Source organism: Corapipo altera, unplaced genomic scaffold (genome assembly GCF_003945725.1).
Source record: "Corapipo altera isolate COAL_440 unplaced genomic scaffold, ASM394572v1 301, whole genome shotgun sequence".
Lineage (NCBI taxonomy): Eukaryota > Metazoa > Chordata > Aves > Passeriformes > Pipridae > Corapipo > Corapipo altera.
The window spans coordinates 1,918,396-1,932,736 of record NW_020884926.1 but is presented as its reverse complement, the minus strand read 5'-3'; the positions used below and the strand labels follow the sequence as shown (position 1 = coordinate 1,932,736).

The 14,341-nt window shown below is 49.7% G+C and overlaps 1 protein-coding gene across 4 annotated transcripts in view; it reads right to left on the bottom strand.

The window, feature by feature from the left end:
* Positions 1-2,441: 2,441 nt before the first annotated feature.
* Positions 2,442-14,341, bottom strand: part of ACAP3 (ArfGAP with coiled-coil, ankyrin repeat and PH domains 3) — an 80,150-nt gene continuing 68,250 nt past the window's right edge. For 2 of the 4 annotated variants that reach the window (XM_027658140.1, XM_027658141.1), the window contains exons 20-25: positions 13,759-13,866; positions 11,080-11,172; positions 10,338-10,558; positions 10,108-10,217; positions 9,536-9,646; positions 2,442-8,746 (exon numbers count right to left, since the gene is read on the bottom strand). In XM_027658140.1, coding sequence (XP_027513941.1) covers positions 8,599-8,746; positions 9,536-9,646; positions 10,108-10,217; positions 10,338-10,558; positions 11,080-11,172; positions 13,759-13,866 — 791 coding nt within the window. In that variant the 3' untranslated portion in view covers positions 2,442-8,598. Of the gene's footprint in view, positions 8,747-9,535; positions 9,647-10,107; positions 10,218-10,337; positions 10,559-11,079; positions 11,182-13,758; positions 13,867-14,341 lie in introns of all 4 variants that reach the window. The other 2 variants (XM_027658143.1, XM_027658144.1) reach the window with 2 other exon arrangements.

The window sequence follows — 14,341 nt, the reverse complement described above, 5'->3', positions numbered from 1 at the left end:
CACGTTTATTTTTGATGCTGACATTTGCACAGGAGCATTTTACTCTGTTATAACTTCGTTTATGACTTTATGCAGAAAATGAGAGTTAACAAGAAATCCACGAGCTTTGTTTTGTAACTTTTTTTAGAGAATAAAATGCTCTGACTACAGACTGTGACAAACTGGGGGTTTAGTTTGACTTTGTTTTGCCTTTGGTTGATATTTGGGGTCCTTGTTGCTTAATTGTTATTTCTAAGTCTTGGCTCTGGAAACATCTTCTTCAAAAGGTCCAGAAACTTAAATTTGTAAGGGCCAAATCAGGGGAAGAGTTTTGCTTCCAGACAGGGAGATGGAATCCTGCCAGCCAAGCACCAACATGGTTTTGAAAGCCTCAGTTTTGCTTGATTTGCTTAATACTGCTCTCAAGGCATTAGAAAAAATCACTGCACCTTGTAACATAATTTCCAGAAGGAGCCAAGTTTGGGAGAAGGGATCAAATCCTCTGTCCAAAGGTCCCAGCAGGACCAGAGATCAAGTGGTGACATCTTGTCTCGTGGTCAGATTTGGCACAGGAGGGATGTGGCAACACAGAAGACAGGGATGGGGAAAATCTGCTTCCCACCTGCTGGTGCCACCTTTAGTAGGATCCAATGGTTTCTGTGGGAGCCCAGGGACAGGGATCAGGTGTGGAGGGAGCTCAGCTCACTCTCTGCTGAGGGTGGGGACCAATTTTCAGCTTAGCAGGTTCCTCTTTATTACAGAACATCCCTCAGCCCTGCTGCAGTTGGGAAATCACCTCCCAAATTCTGCACTGGGGTCATTCTCCGTGCCTGTGATGTCAGCCCTGAAATATGTGGAGCTCTCACACCTGAGCTGGGCTTTTCCAAAAAATCAAGGTCCCCAAAGGGGGTCGGTTGTGCTCAGAATCACATGAGCACATTTTCTTCAAATGACATATTCAAATCACATATTTATTCACATGACTGTGAATAAATCCAGTGCCAGCTCCCTGCTCCAGTGCCAGACTGGGCTCTGCTGGCCCTCAGAGCTCGTTGCTGGAGCAGAACAAGCTGCTGAAGGGCACCAGCAGATAATAACAGCCCTCTGGGACAGCAAAGCCACAGAGTTCAGGTGTCCCAGTGACGATTCCACGACAAATCTCCCTGTGCAGGACTGGTTTTTATGCTGCAATTCTGGGGGTAATTAGGCACCAGCATCCCAGCAGTGACATCTTTGCTTCTCCAGCTGCTGCTTGACCGTTCTGAGGCAATTTTGGAGCTGCTGAGCTCATTTTTACCTGGGGGTGAACCCACGTAGCCACAGGGGGAGAGATAAGTGAAGGATCCCAGGTATTCAGTGAAGATCTTTAGTCTGTCACACAGAGCTCCTGTGGCCCTTGTTTGACACAGGCAAACAGTGTCACTGTCACCCACAGGCAGCAGGACAGAGAGCTGCTGTCAGGAGCTGATCATGCTGATAAAATCATGAATATATCCCTTGTGAGATCACCAGTAAAACATTTGTCCTGGCACCACTGAGCTAAAACCCCAGTGACAAGAACCCTCCTGCTGTGGCAAAGTCCTAGTCTCAGACTAGCATTTAATCCTCATTAACTAAAGGAAAAGAGTCTTTTGGAGAGCTGGGTTTCTGCAGTCACGTTTCAGTCTTCAGTGTGTTTATCCTTGGGAAGTTGTGTGAGGTTTTTCAGCCAGGAAACAGCCAGGGAGGGGCAGTGGGAGTCAGTGAGAGGGTGGGAGCAAGCCAAGTGTCTCCCAAACCCCGTGCTTATAAATTTACTGGAATATCACACAGCTCTCCTTCCATAAATGCCTTAAAAATTACTGTAATGCTCCTATTTAACTCCTCCACTGAGTTAATGACTCTATCAGGATTCATTAATTGGGATCTATTTGTCCCTCCAGAGGAAAACAGAATTTATTCCACAATTTCCCTTTCTCTATTTGTTTTCCACACTGGGCAGGACAGAAATCACGAGGCCAGGCCAGTCTTGTCTTTTCTCCTTCTTATTTTATTGTTTTCTGCCACAGACACACGGGATGGGAGAGCCCAAGGTGGGGGGAAAGGGTGGTCCATGTGCAGAAGGGAGATTTCCATGGAGTGCAAGGTCTCCTGGGACAGAGCCAGGATCAAGGATTAACTGATTCAGGAATTCAAGAGGCACCAGTGGGTGGGTTGGGGTAAGGGGGTGACCTGAGCCCTATCAACCTTTACCCCAAAGCAGCCTGAAATCCCATCCTCACAAGACAGGAGTCACAGAAACCCAAACCAGAAATGCAGAGTATTCGTGTGGCATTCCAGGGTACTCAGCTGCCACTCAGCTCAGCCTGTGGGCTGCAGAGGGAAAGGGAAACAGGTTAAAAGGGGGTTTTTCAGCTCCAGTTAATACAGGCAGCAAGGCAAGAAACCCTACATCAATAAATCAAGCAAAGGAGGAGGAGGGAAGGAGTTTATCTAGATTTTTATTGACAGTGCTTCAAGAGACCATAGAAGAGAAGGGAAGGGAGGAAGAGGGGAAAAAAGGCAGACACCACAGCAACAGTTTTAAAATTGTACAAAGATAATAACATAGAGAATATCTGGTTCCATGGTTACAGTTCAGTACAGGCTGTGAAGGGAAAGGGGGGGGGATTAAAAAACCTGTTACAAAGTTGTACCGAAAGCAGGCAAGTGAAGGGAGGAGGTTAATAAGGTTACAGCTTTATTTACAGCAAGTGGCACAGCCCCGGGGCCACCAACCACTCTGAGCAGCTCTGGCCTGGCTACAGGACTCCTTTGTCCCTACAGGACTCCTTTGTCCCTGTGCTGTTTGGAGAGGAAGGTTTGGGAGCCCCAGGAAGGGGCTGCCAGGAGGGCGACCCTGCGGAAGGAAAGGCTGGAGCAATTCCCGGGATCCAGCACCCCCAGGGTAGGGAATCCACACCAACACTGCGTGCTGTGGGATGGGTGGAAGTCAACTAAAAGGTCCACAGAGCCATGGACAATCTGAGGGACACCAGAGGTCACTCCCAAGGGTCACCTACGGGAGCAGGAGGACTTGGAACCCAAACGTGCTCTGTCCTGGCCCCTGGGGGGAGGAAGGTTCTCAGTGCTGGGTTTGTGGAGCAAATGCTCCTGCTCCAGAAATCCTCTCTGTCCATCCCAACTGCTGCACTGGGAGCACTCGTGGTCCTCCTCGTGCCTTGGGAATTCCCTTGGCTCCAACCCTTTGGCTCCTCGTTCCCTCCCCACAACCATTCTCTGCCCCGTCTTCGCACCAGCACAGCTCAGGACAGGTGTGACCCCAGCCCAAATTCCCAGCAGGGTGTAACCCCAGCCCAAATTCCCAGCAGGCAGACTGCTGTGAGCCCTGTTCCTATGGAAACAGTGCTCCTGTATTTTGGAATCTCAAAAAAAAAAAAAAAAAAATCACCCCAAAAACGTGTTTGTCCAGAACTCCCCCTCTCCCTTCTGCTGCTCAGTCCCTCCTTCCCACGCCCCCCCCCTCTCCATGTGACAGCACCACACTCACACACATTTCACAGGGATGTTTGTCACCAGCTAAGCCACGGTTGAATGTCACCTTTCAGCCTGTTTTTGTCTTTGGTTGAAAGCAAGAATGCTCGGGCAGTGAGGGGACACGTGGGCTGGGGACAGCCCAGGGGCCTGGCAGGGACCAGCCACGTCGTGGCCACTGGACAGGGAGTTCATCAGTGCATTTCGTTAGGAGGTCCTGGGGGTTTTTTCTTGCATAAATAACGGCCAGTTTTGCTGCTCTGAGATGTTTACTGATCTAGTTCTTCAAAAAATCATCTGTTCATCTCTCTCTTCAAACCTGCAGGATCATCCACTCGATGATCTCAGAGGTCTCTTCCAACCTCAGTGATTTTATTTTACACTCATCACAGCCTCAGCTTCTCCTATCCTTTTTTTTTTGTTAAAGACATTCTTTAAATGCCTTTAAATTCTTCCAATTCCATTTTTTTCCCCCTCAGTCCCCCACTGCAGGGACCATCTCAGAGCCAGCAAAATTAAAATAACCTGAGGCTTCCCTGGATGAGAGGGAACACAGAGGGGATCATTTCTACTTGCCAGCAACCCTGAACTCATCCCACCTGGAATCAGGGACGTGTGTGGCAAGACCCCAAAGATTCAAACCTACCTGTCCAGGCACTTGGTTAAAGGGTTGGGTCAGAGAAAAGCGAGGACAGGTAGAGAAATATTCACCCAGATGGTCAAAAACTCAAAGGATGAAGGATCCATGTGATGGTTTGGGCAATGCCTGGCACGTTGCTTTCTAGACAAAGGCAAATCTCCTCATGTTTATCTGTGGTTGCAACCAAGTCACCGTCAGAGAGAGAAAACAAACCTGCCCTCTTTGAAAAGAAACAAGAGTGGGGGAAAAAAAGAGCAATTCTGGCATTGAGACAGCTCAAAACAACACAAATCCAGCTGTACTGGAAGCAGGGAAAGGAGAAAATATTGGATTTCTGGTTTCCCTGGAGCCTGGTGAGCTGTTTCCTTCGCTGAAAGCAAAATTTTCTGTCCAGCTTCCCCACTCTCCCCTGCAAACTTGGAAAGGCACACACACACACACACACACTCCCCAAGCCAAAAAAAAATAAAAACCAAATCAAAGAAACACAGAAAACATTGAGAAGTGCCTCCTTAGCATGTTTTTTTTTTCCTGGAGAACTTAATTTTGTTTTGGAAACTGCGGGATGTACTCGAGTGTTGGGTTTATATTTAGAATTTGAAGCATTTAATGCCTCATGATCTGTATAATGAAAACAAAAGAGAAAGGGGAGGAAGGGGAGGGGGAAAAGAAAGGAGAATTGTGGGGGGAGAGGGGGGGAAAAAAGGCAGGTTTTGAAAAATATTCCCTAACAATGCTACAAAAAAAAATCCTGACATTAAATACAGACCAACTGTATTGAATAAAAATTGCACTAGTCCTCTGGGCACATCAATAATAAATTAAATACTTAACAATTTCACTGATTAAAAAAGACAGCACAAAACCCATAACAAAAGAACATAAAACCCCCCAATACTGTAATGTAGGAAAAGTGCACAAAGTTGCTTTATACATTGAATCTAAATAAAGTACCAATACATGTTAAATAGATAAATTGTCTTGCAAGACACTGCTTTCTGCATCAGTATTTACATTTTGCTTTAACTTCATGTACTTCAGCAGTGAGTCTGAGCTTCAAAGGACCAAACTGTACATGATTTTTTTGGATGTTCCCACGAAATAAAAACGACCCAAAGTGGAAGCCACAGTTCTCCCGGGCTTACAGAAAGGATCAGTTTTGTATTTTCTTAACTTCTCCTAAAAAGCTGGGAAAAAAAACCCAATTGGGGTGTTTTAAGTTGCTGTACATGTAAAAAAAAAAACAACCCATTGCTGGAACAAAGATCCATGAACAGAGCAAGGACCATGGCAGTGGTGAAACAGTTATTTCACTCTGGAGATCTTTGAGGTACCCTGAAGGATGCCAGCTCGGATTCAGCGTGGGAAGGGCACGACTTGAGGGCACATCAGCACCAAAAAAACTGTCTGGATCGATGCAGGTCAGTAAAAAAGGGGACAGGGCTGGAGGGAGGATTCACTGCAGGGAATCTCTCAGCTCCTACCCCAGAAGCAGAGCGAGCTCGTGGCTGGGTGAGGGTTGTGTAGAGCACTCCAAGTGCTCAGGGGGATGGCAGGATGTCACCCTGAGCACAGCACAGTCCTGAAGGGCACTGCTGGGTTGGGGACAGGCTCAGCACCACTGGCCACCAGCAGCCAACCCCATCTCAGGACAGGGAGGGCTGCAGGGCTTTGCTCCCCTGTGATTTCCAGCCTGCAGGTTTGCTCCTGGCCACACTCAGACTGAACTGCAGCACCTCCAGCAGCTGCAGAGCAAAGGGGTGCAGCTGCCAGGGAAGGGAGGGACACACAAGTGAAGGCACCACCCTGCTCTGGGAGAGGAAACAATTGGAACTTGAGGTGGTTTGGATCAGAAAGAAGCCAAATCCCAATGGAAATGAGTGAAAGATGAAGCACCTCGAGCATGGAAAGTGGTAATCTCTGGATCCTGCATGAGAAACACAGAGGAAAGAGATGCTACACCCTCACACGGGGGGCAGGAGGATGTTTAACCCAGGGCATGGTCAGTGCAAGCTGAGGGAGACCAAGAAGTGGCACTGCCACACATGGGGCATGTCTGCCTGCCTTTGGCATCACTCACCCAGCTCCTGCCTGCAGTGAGCCCTCTCCATCCAGGGGTGACTCCAGAGTCACCCATGGGAGTTACAATCAAGTCCCTGCTCACAGCTGTCCCCTGAACCAAGGATTTACACATCCCAGCTCCTCTGAAGTGCAGCAAGGATGGCATTTTATGCCATGCTGCTCTATCCCACACGTGGTCCTGAGTCACTCCTGAGGGTGCCAGAGCTGGGCAGAGGATGAGCAGACCAAGGGATCTGCCCTCTGCCAGCTGCAGGGCCTGTCCTACAGCTTTCACTCAGGGAAAAGTTCAGAGGGAGCACTGCCTGCTCCAAGACCACAGGATAGTTTCAGACCAGGCATTGAGCAGCTAAAAAGGGAGAATTTTCATTTTCCAAGACTGCTGGAAGGAGATTGTTCCTTATTTCAGGAAGCATGAAAGGCCCTGGGGGCAGTGTTTGCACTGCAGAGCCCCCAGGACCATTCCAGACTCAGACACTGGGATCAGAACCAGGACCATTCCAGGACCATTCCAGATTCAGACACTGGGATCAGAACTGAGCCCTTGGGACTCATCCCAGAGCTCCAACGGGAATGAGAAAGCAACAAGATAAAGATGAACCTCCAGATCCAGATTGCACAGCCAGAAAACTGCTCTGGCTGCAGGAGAACTTGGGACAGCACTTTCCTAAGGAAGCAGGGACTGTCCCTTGAACTGAGAGGACCCTACAAGAGACTGAGTGGAGTTTATTGATCCACCTGCAGCTCTGTGGGTGGACACCGAGTGCTGCTGGTTCAGTCTCTGAGGGCACATTTAGAGCAACAGAAACAAAACCTACAAAGGTTTCCCTTTGTAGGGGTTTGAGCCACTGAGGGGTGAGCAGGGCAGCAGCCAGGCTGCAAAAATTGTGAAGTCAAATGTGCAATGGATGAGAAATAAGCTGATTTTTTATCACTGCTGATGGAATGCAGGAGGACAGGGAAGTCTGCCTGGGATTCTTGCTTTTCTCACAAGCTCTTGATCCCCTCAAAATCCCAGGACAATCCATAAGGCACTATGGCCTGACCCCAGAGCCAGCAGCCTCGGTGCCCAGGCAGGGGACTGTCACCCACAAGTCCTGACAAACTCTGATGCCAATTGTGGTTGGGGAGGTTGGAAAGAGGCTCTTCCAGCAGCACAGCTCAGCTCCCAGCCAGAGGACACCAGTGGTACCTGTGCTCTGCCAGCCCTCCCAAGACAGGATGACAGAGCTCCAGCAGCTCTGCAGAGACACAGACCATCGACACAGCAACAAAGTGCTCTGAGCAGATCCACATTCCCTCACTCCAGCCAAGAATAACACGAGGAAAAGGAAAGGAACACCGAGAAGATTCTGCTGGTCACCGGAACCGGGGAACTCCAGAGCCCCTGGGCCAGCTGCTGAGACACTCTGGCATGCAGGGGGTGAGCACAGAGGGAACACATGCAAGTGGAATTCTCCTTCCCAGGGGTGCTGTCAGAAAATCTGAGGTGACCAGGACACAAACTGAGCTGAAGTCCAACTGCAGGCATGGCCGTGGTGGGGGCTGGACGTGGCTTCTCTTCCCTGACACAAAGCCCATCGCCGGCGACAAGCTTCTCCCGGCCTCCAAAAAATCAGCACTGCTGCTTCCACAACACTGTGCACTTTGCATCTTGGCCCAGGAAGCGGGGAGCTATGGCTTTGACCAGCTAAATCACCGAGGGCAAAAAAAAAAAAAATAAGGGGAGGGTGGCTGGTTTAGTCCTGAGAGCAATGAAGGTGAGGAGCCGTCGCTCTCAGCCCTACCCCCTCTGTGCCTTGTGGAGCAAAACGTCTCTGCCCCACAGAGCAGCCTGTTCCTGACTCAGAGGTCAGCTCTGAAGTTTTCTAAACTGCTGGTCACGCTGCCAGGACCCAGAGCTCCACGCCAGGATCCCTCCCAGGCCAACTGTTCAGACAAGAACTCAGCGCCCTGAGGCAGAGACGGCTTCGTCTGATCATGTTCTTGGTGGGTTTCTCCTGATGAGAGAAGGTTTCCTTTTCCTTTTCTCTTTTTTTTTTTTCTTTTCTTCTTTTTTTTTTTTTTTGTCTCCTTTTATTTTTAATGCTAAACTCGCCTCCCACACTTCTCACACACTCAAGTCCACGTGCCATGGTCTGTAGTCATGCCCTGGGAGTCTCCTACACAAAAAACCAACCATCCAGTAGTCAAGCATGAGAACTTAATGCTTAACAGGAAAAGACTCCCTTTGTCCTTCCTGTGTGCAGCTCAACCTATAATGTGCAGGCATCAAAAACAGACCAATCTGCAAGGAACACCAATATACCAAGGATGGGGCTTCTCAGGGCTTCTGGAAAACTTCAGCCCAACTTCAAGACAGCAGAGGGGACACGGGGGAGTTGTCACTAACACTCGTCTATATTAAGGCTGATGAACTCCTGTATGCACTTCCTGTACTGCAGCTCAGTGGGGCTGTTGCTGGGATATTGCCCTGGTTGTCCAAAGGGACCCTCTGCTTCCCGCATTTCCTCGTTCATCCGAGCCAGACGCAGCCTGGAGTGGGACAGAGAGAGCACAAGCAGAGAGAGGTTTGGTTATTCCTTCTTTGGTGGCAATCTCCAGGCACTGTTCCTGATCCGAGCTCAGCCATGACCTCTTTTCAAGGTGAATATGAAATAATTTAAAGCAGGGAACTAAAATATCACATTTTTTTCGAAGGCCCAGTGCTGTGTCCTTTGCACACCCAACTGGGAGTATACAAGATAATTTAACTGAGGAGATGCACTGAAGCTAAAAAGATTAACACATCCAGCAGTTTCAGTTTCCAAAAAATACCAAAATTCACACAGATTCACTGGTGGTATTTCCACGGGGGGTGATTAATTCTAGTGTCTTCCCCTTAAGAAAGATTTTGCTGTATTTTCCAGCATATTCTTTCTGATTGTGCATTGAAATGTGTCCCAGTGACCCTCGGGTTTCTGGCAGACCCATTTCTCTCGCAGCCAGAGGTCAAAATTTATTGAGAGCTCAGGAGAGTGCAGTGCTGTGTATTGGGAGAACCAGCAAACAGAATCAGAAGCAGTTCTGGGGCCACTCTAAAGCTTCAGCTGACAGTGAAAAGGCACTGGAACACCAGAGTTATCTCAATCTGTGGGTCCCACTCCAGAGGGGCCGCAGGGGAGCGACACAAGGCTCTGAAAGCGGCACGTTTTGCCCTCTGAACTCGCTGTACAGCATCCTAAAGACTCCAAAGGAAAAACAGGGATGAGCCAACAGTGGCCTGGTGCTTTGAGTGCCAGGCTGGTTGACTCTGTGAGCAGTGGCAGCCCTGGCAGCACTCACAGGGTGACGATGTCTGCGTTGGCCGCCTGCACCGCGATGCTCAGCGGGTCCTGCCCGTCGCCGTCCACCGCGTGCTGGTTGGCCCCTCTCTTCAGGAACAGGCACACCTGGCTGCAGGAGGGACAGGAAGGGACCATCAGAGCAGAAATTCCAGCTCCCCCACCCCTCAAAGGTGCAGGCAGAGCACGCTGTCCTTCCACAGGCAGGCACAGCTTTGCTTGGGCTGGTGAGAATTGGGAAACGCCACCGTGGCATGGAGAGAGGAGTGGGTGTGCAGGGACACAGCTACCCCCTATCCATCATCAGGGAGGCAATTATCCATTGGATAATCTTGGGGCAGCCACAGCTTCTCTGGGCAACCCTGTGCCAGGGCCTCTCCACCCTCACAGGGAACAATTTCCTCCCCTCTGTCAGGGTTCCCGTTGCTGATATGATATAAAAGCTATGCTTTGCAAATCACCAATTCCCCAAAAACCAGCTCCTGCGCCCACCTCACCCCTGGCTCTTGGTGTTAACGCTGGATCCTGATCCCAGGGGATGGGGAACATCCCAGGAAGGTGCAGAGCACTCACCCAGTGTGCCCCAGGTACGTGGCGTGGTGCAGGGGGGCCCGGCCTCTGCTGTCTCTTTGGTTCACGTCTGCCCCGTTCTGCAGCAGGAATTCACAGGCTATCAAGGAGCCCTGGCAAGGAAAAGAGGAATTTTTGCATGTATCCCAGCCAGGAGCACTGGGAGGATGCACAAGGACATACCAGGTCGTGGTCAGTGCACTCCAAACTACAGCCAGGACCTCAGAACATACCCCCTTCACAGCTTGAATCAGAGGAGTTTTGTTCTCATCCTCGTCGTTCACCCAGTTGATCTCAGCACCGTGGGCGAGTGCTTCTGCCATGAGGGGCAGATTTCGGGCTTGTGCTGCCTTGTAGATCAACAAGCCAGGGTGCAGCTCCCTCAGGTCCTCCAAGTCGGATGCCTCCTGTTCAATCTCTGCCTCCCCGCTGGACTCCTCGGACACCTCACACTCTGAGAGGCAGGAAAGGATGGAGAGAGATGAGCCAAAAAGCTTCACACTTCCAGTTTCTCATGTTCCCTGTTGTTCCTGACACCAGGCAGCCCTGACATCCATCCTGCCTTAGCTGCCACCCCAGTTCCCCCTGTGACACCTGATGCCTAAAATCAGAAAAATAATTACCTGGACTATTTTTGAGAATTAAAAGGCAAAAAGCACTTCTTGGCTGCGACACAAAAATATTTTGCCCACACTGATTTCACAGAAGACACACTTTTACAGTTTTATACCATCATGTGATTACAATATTCAGATTCTGATTATAATATTTGGACTTTACCTGAACTGTTACACCCACTTCCAAAACCGTCCCTCCCATAGCACCAACCTCACCACGCCTCTCAAATTTGAACCTCTGGTCCCAAAAAGACCATCTCTTCACCTTCTTTGTCTTCCTCCTCTTCTCCTCTGGCCCTTCTGGGATGGTTTAAAAGCTTTGATTACTCATCTCGAGGGTTCTGTCCCTCACACCCACCTTCCTCTGTCACGCTGTCCACCACGGAGCCGAACACCAGGATGTCGGTGCTGCCGTCGGTGCTCCCGCCCAGCCCGCTGTCACTGCTCAGACCTGCGGGGCCAACAGAACACAAACCAAGCCCATTTTAATACCCAGGGCCCTCCAGAACCCGGCCCAGCCGAGACCACGGGGTGGGGACAGGGCTGCGCAGGCCGTCACACGCACGAGGGACGGGGCACTGCTCTTCCCACTCAGCCCCCCGAGGAAAAACTGCAAAGCCTTATGGTGTCCGTGTGTCCCCACGCTGCCCTTCATGCAGGGATGCTCCAGCACTGCCCTGGCACTTTGGGCTGCTGAGGGCTGCAATCCATGAGGGACGCCGTGACGGAGGCTGGAGCGGAGCAGCAGCAGAGACAGCTTTGCTTTGCAGCAGGTTTGGGGGGGTGTCACCAGCAAACAAAGACACCCCTGTGCTTTCACCACTGGGCAGCTCGGTGTCCACTCTGTCCCTGCTCTCCCCAGAGCTTTGCACTTGTCACTGGGGCACTTCCTTTGATTGGCCATGGCTGGGTCAGACTGCATCAGCCGTGGGATGTGTATCCTGGGCAAACTCTTAAAGCATCTTCCACCTTCCCTTTGCCCACAGTGCTTCCCAAATTCCCTGCTTAGCCAGTGAATGTTACAAGAACAGCTGACTGCATCCCAGAAATGGAGTCAGGAATCGTTGAATCGTGGAATGGTTTGGGTTGGAAGGCACCTTAAAGCTCATCAGTCCCACCTCCTGCCATGGGCAGGGACACCTTCCACCAGCCCAGGTTGCTCCAAGCCCCGTCCAGCCTGGCCTTGGACAATCCCAGGGATGGAAGTGAAGAGATGAAGCAACTTGGCCAAGGACACACAATGTGTCAGTGGCAGAGAAACTTTCTCCCTTTCCCAGCTCACATCCAAAAGCAGCCAAGAAAACGACAGGAAGGAAGGAAGAAGCACATCCAAGAATTGCTCCTGCAGGAAAAGGGATGGCACATCACCTTTGTCCTGAGGGATGCCTGGTCAACTTTGGGAATTCTGCCTGGATTCACCTTTTTGCTGCTTTTAACTTACTGGGCTGGGAGTGTCTGTCCTCCAAAAACTCCAGAGGTTTAAGTTCCCGTGATCTACCCCAAGGCTGTGATTTAGGAAGGAAAACAAGCCAGGATTGTGGCTGACAAAGTGTTTCTAAAAGAGCTGAGTGGTCTGTGCAAAGAGTAAGAGCAGGGAAGGCTGCAAGAACTACAGATCTGAGCCTTGAAAACAACGGCAGAACAAGGCACCTGAACCTTAAAGGCTCTTGAACTCCCCAGAGCAACTACAGCAAAGTCCCAGATAAAGAAAGCGGTCCCGAAGTCGTGGATCACGAGGAATCCTTCAGCTCTATCCAAGAGCCAAAGGAGATGAGGAAGCCACAACAGGAAGGGTTTAAAATGGCACATATCACACGTTATCTTTTTTTGGATTTGCTGTCAGAGAAGTGATTGCAGTTTTTAGCAGGAGAAGCAAACACTGCCTGGTGAGAGCGTGCTCTCACCCTGGCACTGCGAGGGAAGTGTGGCTCCAGCAGGGCCACGTGGCTCCAGATTTGCAGCAAGGCAAGAAAAGAGGATCTGGCTCATCTCCCATGGCTATTAATACATCAAATTCCCAGTTCTGTTCCCACTGAATCAGTGATAAAATTGCTATTTTTTTTCTACAAGAGCAAGATAAGGCTGTTGAGCCTTAACTCTGGAGTTAACTCCAGGACTTAACTCTGGAGTCCTGCATCTCCCAAGTACCATTTCTGTTGACGGAGTCCTGCATCTCCCAAGTACCATTTCTGTTGACTAAGAACACTAAATTCCTTGAAACAGGAATAGTCCAAGCCCTGATTCAGGCAAGCACTAAAACACTTTACTCTCTGATTTCAAGAGAGAAGGTAGACTCGGAGGAAAAGCCTGTGAGTTTCTGCTGTGCTGACTCAGGACTGCAAATATTGATTGTAAATTCCTACAACAACAAGCAAATGAGCCAGGAAGTTCTAATAAGTCCCCACTCCTAAGTACAAAGGACCACATGGCCAGCCTGAGACAGATGGGGAACACTCAATTAGTGCTTCCCAGAGTCAAACAGGTTGGCAAAGATCACCCAGTCCAACCCTTTGACCCAACACCAGACCGTGGCACTCGGTGCCACATCCATTCTTTCCTTAAACACTTCCAGGGATGTTGATTCCACCTCCCTGGGCAGCCCCTTCCAATGCCCAGTCACTCCTTCTGTGTAGAACTTCTTCCCAAAGTCCAGCCTAAACCTCCCCTGGCACAGTTTAAGACCAAGCCCATCTGAGATCCCACCTGTGCAGGGAGAGTCATTCCTTTAAGGAAACAACTGGCAGACGTAGGGATCGTTTTGCCTTTTGGAAAACCTGCCCCCAGGTAAAAGGAGGAACTCCAGTCACTTGGCTGAAGGAAAAAAATCCTTTGGAATGTCGGTGTGGAAAGCAGTGAAATTTTGGGTGTGTGTCTTTTGCTGGCTGTCGGTGTGGAAGCAGTGAAATTTGGGAGTCTCTTTTGCTGGCTCTTGGTGTGGAAGCAGTGAAATTTGGGAGTCTCTTTTGCTGGCTCTTGGTGTGGAAGCAGTGAAATTTGGGAGTCTCTTTTGCTGCTGGCTGCCAGAGCGTCACCTTACCTCCGTCCAGGAGGAACGGAGAACCGCTCCCACCGGGACCAAGGCCACTGCCACTGCCACTCCAGGGGCCACCTGCGAGCGGGTGCTGCTCAGGGATGTGGCTGGCACCTAGAGGAAGGTGGACGGAACGTGAGGGGAGGTCATCGGCACCAACACAAAAAAAATAAAAAATAAAAAGAAAGAAAAAATAAAGAAAAAGAAAAAGAAAAAGGTTTGCTGGAAAAAATGGGGAAAATGGAAAAGAATGAGGGGGAATGTGGAAAATGGAAAAAAATGAGAGGACAAATGGGGAAAAATGGAAAAAATGGGGGAATGGAAAAAATGGAAAATGGGGAAAATGGGGAAAAATGGAAAAAAAAGAGGGAAAAATTGAAAAAAATGGAATGAAAAAAAATGGGGGGAAAGGGAAAAAAACGGGGGGAATGGAAAAAAATTGGGGGGAAATGGAAAAAAATGGGGGGAAATGGAAAAAAATGGAAAAAATGAGGGAATAAAAGAAAAATGGAGGAAAATGGGAAAAAATGGGAAAAATGGGAAAAAATGGGGAAAAATGGGGAAAAATGGGGAAAAATGGGGAAAAATG